Here is a 5108-nt window from a genome sequence, read left to right as displayed (position 1 = left end):
TATATATATATATATATATATATATATATATATATATATATATTCCAGCTTCTTCTAGGTTCTTCTAGTTTATGGAGTATACGTATATTAAATATCCGTCTATTATTTTTAGTTTAAGCCTATTTAAGTTAATTCTTCTTAACTGTTTTTACTATATATAGGCTATCAAGCACCACAACAATTTATTGAATAGGTGATCTTTGTCATTATTAATGAAAGGTTTCGTGTTCAAAGCTTGGAAATGAAGATTTCCTGCTGGTAATGAACACTTCCTCCTTAAATAATCCTATTTGACGAGAGAATATGAATTAATCAAGCTAATAAATTTTAGATACCGAATAATTAAACCACAAAAAGACATTATAAATTTGGATTTAATACGTAAATATTATTTACACTATGAGTGCATAAACTTAAACTCATATATGTAAGTTCGACGTTTGATATTTAGCCTGATGAACACCCTCTAGAATTGAAGCCCGTTTTTGTAATAATTACTTCATGAATATATACTATGCTTTGGAAAATATAATTAGCACATAGAACATTACGTATAAATAAAAATACTACAATAACTATCAACCTGAAGATACTGATGAATGCAAATTTTAAAACAATTATATTACATAAGACGTACGAAAAATTCAACGGGAATCTATGGTTGATTAAATTAGCCGTCAATCGTCACGTATATATGTAGTTGCTGCATAAATTTGTAGCTTTAAATTAATATCCATGCAGTGTATAACGTGCATAATAAGTTCCTATTTAATTTTATTAGGTAATACAGATAATTGATTTTAAATGCACTAAATATTTAATTCAGAAGAGTATATATGTAATTACTTATCGTTGGTAACTAAATAGAGTCACGCCCTTTAAATTTTTGGGCCAACTAAATTCAGATTTGGCTTATTATTGAAAATGATGTTCTTTTATTATTTTTCAAATTTAAATAGGTAATATTAAAAATGAAGGGATCTCGATCATTATTGATGATATGTCCTTTACTATAATTAGCATTTGTCATTTCGGATAGGTCTGCTCAGATTATAAAAAACACATTTACTTGGTATCTTGCCCGTTAAAGTCGCCATCAACGTTCCTATCTTAATCTGTAGTTGCGTTCTTTTTTTAAAACAATTATTTAATTTCAGTTATATGGAGTGAATTATTTAATAATGACTAAATAATTTGTCATTTTGAATATATGACTATACTTTAGATATTTGTAGAATATATGATTGAACGATTATTAAATTGACTTGTTGAGATCAATATAATAAGTGTTATTCAAAAATTAACAATTACAAATCTTGATAACCGATAAATTAGATGATAAAAAAAACGATACTAAAAAAAATATAATATTTAATATGATCTAATCACGTTACCTATAGCTATTGAAAACTAATACACATAAAACATAAAACTAATTGAGAGAATACTCTCTCTCAAAACATATTGAGTTAATTATAGAGTACGTCGTTATTAACTTATTATAAAGTGAAAAGAGTATATATAAAACTTGGGCTGTAGAAAAGTGGAATTAACCGTGGGTTATTTATAAGTAGCTAGATATGTTAAATGTTAATGGCAGAAGAAATTAAAGGAAGAAGCAGTTCACCACAGGTAAGTTCGTTGGCATAAAAACAGCACATGAAACAGTAGTCAACTGCACAAGCTGATCCACCTCGAAATGCGTTCCACCCCCACCGCCCTCTACCCCCACACCCTAACAAAGGCTCAAAACCTTTTAAAATGTAAGTTGAAGTCTATTAATAGTAATAACCCCCAGTAATAATAATACAACCACCTCCCTCTCCCCAACTTTCTTTCATAACATATATATATATATATATATATATATGATAGACGAATTCAGAATTTTAATTTGATAAATATAATATTATAAAAAAAAAATATCAACATTCCAAAATATGCATAATACCAACTTGTACATAATAGAATGATCCATTTTATTGAAGAATGACAAAAGTCCTATAATGGTGGTTAATGAGATGAGTGGACTTCTTATAAGGCTTGAACAATCCTTCTCTCTTTGAGCTAGCTTTTGGGGGTGTGAGTTAGGCCTAAAACCTAATTTGACACATTTATTTAATATTCAAATAGTCCATAGATTACTTGAAAAAATTACTTGAAGCACGTCATCTAAACAATCTAGCTAGGATTAGGATTTTCGCATCTATATAAACATAACTTACTTGGTGTATAATTTGGATCATAGAGAAATAGAATGAGCTAGAGACTGATCGTGGATTTTCGTTCCTTTAAATAATTTCACATAAATTGTGTGCTCTTTCTTTTTCGTTATTATTACTTTCATTAGTCGTTGTTCATAACACATCTTAACCCAATATACACTTTTGATACAGAATATAACAAAAATTACAATAAATAGTAGATAGAAATTCATAACATTATAAATATAATGCTTAAAAAATTTAAGTGTTAGAACTCATAAAACCTAAACGCCTTTGTCTTCCATAATAAATTAGGTCTTTTGCCGCCGACATCACCTGCCGGCGGTGAGTTGACTTAGGTCTTTTGCCGCCGACATTACCGACCGGCGGTGAGTTGACTTATTTCAATGAGGGGTGGGGTGGGGGGTAGCGTGAGACCTCTGACTTGTGTCATGTGTATGTGGGGTTTTAGCTAAGGTCTTCTTTATAACAAAGTGAAAATTTAAGCGAAAGTTAGAGTGATACATTTATTTACTTTTATTTATTTAAATATTAGTATATAGTTTCATGCACCTGCATCAAAAGCATTTATGGTGTCACTGCTACAGTTGGTAGATCTAAACCCTCCAAATGGTGGGCCTAGCTACCTAGCCCACTCATCTTTACCTTCTCATTAATAAAAAATCAATTGTTTTTAAATTAGTCAAACAAATATGTATCTAGAAAGGTTAATTTTCAAGCTAATGTATTATTAGTGACATAAAAGAAAGAACAACAAGTACAATACGTCAAGAAATGTGATCAAACAAATAGATTTTGAGTTCAAGTCATATGAATAGAGTCGAAGCTAAGTTTGTGAATTTAGAGTTCTGAAACAGACAATTTACTAGGTTCTAATAACTAATTTAGATTGATTTACAAAAATGCCTTGAGGTATAAGTGACTTTGACTTCATAAAATTTCAAGTTCTAACTTTTAAACTTGACGATTTATCACAGACAAAAGAAGGTCAAAAGTTCAAGACTCAAGGTTATTAGTGTAAGTTCTTGAATTATCTATAAATACAAATATAGAATTAATGAATATTTTCCCCTTAAATAAGTCTTATACTGTGCAGATTTTTATCAAGTTGATCAGTAAATTCTAAATATAAAATTAATTATATAAAAAAAAGTTTGAAACCTTATACAAGGGGCTAATGCACAATGGAAAACAAAGAAAAATAAGTAATGATTGTAAACAAAATTATTAACTTGTTGAAAACAGAGCTAAGCTGTAAACCTGCAAAAGAAGATTATTTTTTTGTATAATATAAACATTGAAAAGGAAAAGGGTAAAAGTTTACCAACTTTGATGACATAATAAAAGTTGGTAATGGTATTATATATATATTCTTACGAAATTATTTATCTGCTACAGCAGCATATCATCAAAATATCAAATATATATTTCAGTATTATAATAATAATGAAACAACTTGTTATATATACCCTTCAATTCCCACTGAAGCCTAGATGATCTGTTTCCTATATCACTATTTTATTCCCTTCCATTTTCTTCATTTCTCCCCAACCTATTAGCTTACCCCAAAAAATACTAGCAATAGCATTAGCAGTAGTAGTAGTACCATTTCACTGCAACATTCTGATAAAACTCTCACTTCACTCTCCCTTCTCTTCTTCTTTCCCATTCCTCTGTTCCAATAACCCATAATTATTATTATTTTGAAATATAAAAGAGAGTGATTTAAACTTAGTACTAGCCATGGATATTGATATGCTCAAATCATCATCAGCTTCTGAAGATCAAACGGAAATGATGCTCATGATGCAATTGGACAAATTTCCTGACTTCTCTACTGGTAAGTAACTGACCTAAAAGTACATGATAGAAATTACATCTAGAGTATTTTTTTTTAGTAACTGATTAATTATATTATGTCTCGACAGGTAACTGTTCTGAATTCCCAATTATGGAGTATAGTCCACAAGGAAGTTGCAACAGCAACAACAACAACTACAATTTCCATCAAATTGACCAAAATTCACCTAATTTCCTCAACATGCCTTCTACTATTTCATTCACAAACTCACCTCCAGTCAATCAAAATCCTAATTTCTTAGCCAATTCGGGTGGATTTACTTCGAATTCGATGAATCGGAGTAATATGGCAGCAATGAGAGAAATGATATTCAGAATTGCAGCAATGCAGCCAATTAACATCGATCCCGAATCAGTTAAACCACCAAAGAGAAGGAACGTGAAAATATCGACGGATCCACAAAGCGTGGCGGCGCGACACAGGAGAGAAAGGATAAGTGAAAGGATAAGAATATTACAAAGATTAGTACCAGGTGGAACAAAAATGGACACTGCATCAATGTTAGATGAAGCAATTCATTATGTCAAATTTTTGAAAAATCAAGTTCAATCACTGGAAAGGGCAGGTGCAACTAGGCCAGCTAATGGTACTGCTGCTGCTGCAGGATTAGGATTCCCTGTACCAATGTCTTTGAGTGGGAATTATAATTTGCCGGTGACTTCAAAAAGTTATATGCCTAGTACTACTCATTATCATCATCATCATCAAAATATTCAACAATATGCAGATGTTTAATTAGTTTGATAAAAGAATTAAAAAGAAAGAATTGTACTAATTAGTTCTTTCTTGTGTTAGTATAAATTGAAGAATTTGTGGGGTTGTATTTGGCTAGAAGAATAATTGATACTATATTATAACCATGGTATATAGAGTAATAGAGACCCCTATTGATCTGTTAATAAAATTTTATGTTTCTTGAATAGTCTCTTTTTCTCTGTTTAATAATTGTATCAGATCATCTATCAGGATTATGGTGATGTGGTAAGTATTTTTGTATTTTTAATTAGAGGTTTCGTGTTTGA

At 30.2% G+C, this 5108-nt stretch overlaps 1 protein-coding gene across 1 annotated transcript; it reads left to right on the top strand.

Annotated features, from left to right (window-relative positions):
* Positions 1-3672: 3672 nt before the first annotated feature.
* On the top strand, positions 3673-4867 carry LOC129903857 (transcription factor HEC2-like). The gene is made up of 2 exons (XM_055979372.1): positions 3673-4065; positions 4154-4867. The coding sequence occupies exons 1-2, from the start codon at positions 3969-3971 to the stop codon at positions 4819-4821; spliced, it is 765 nt and encodes a 254-aa protein (XP_055835347.1). The 5' UTR covers positions 3673-3968; the 3' UTR covers positions 4822-4867.
* Positions 4868-5108: the final 241 nt, after the last annotated feature.

This window comes from Solanum dulcamara, chromosome 9, assembly GCF_947179165.1.
Source record: "Solanum dulcamara chromosome 9, daSolDulc1.2, whole genome shotgun sequence".
NCBI classification, from domain to species: Eukaryota; Viridiplantae; Streptophyta; class Magnoliopsida; order Solanales; family Solanaceae; genus Solanum; species Solanum dulcamara.
This window is presented reverse-complemented; position numbering and strand designations above follow the sequence as displayed.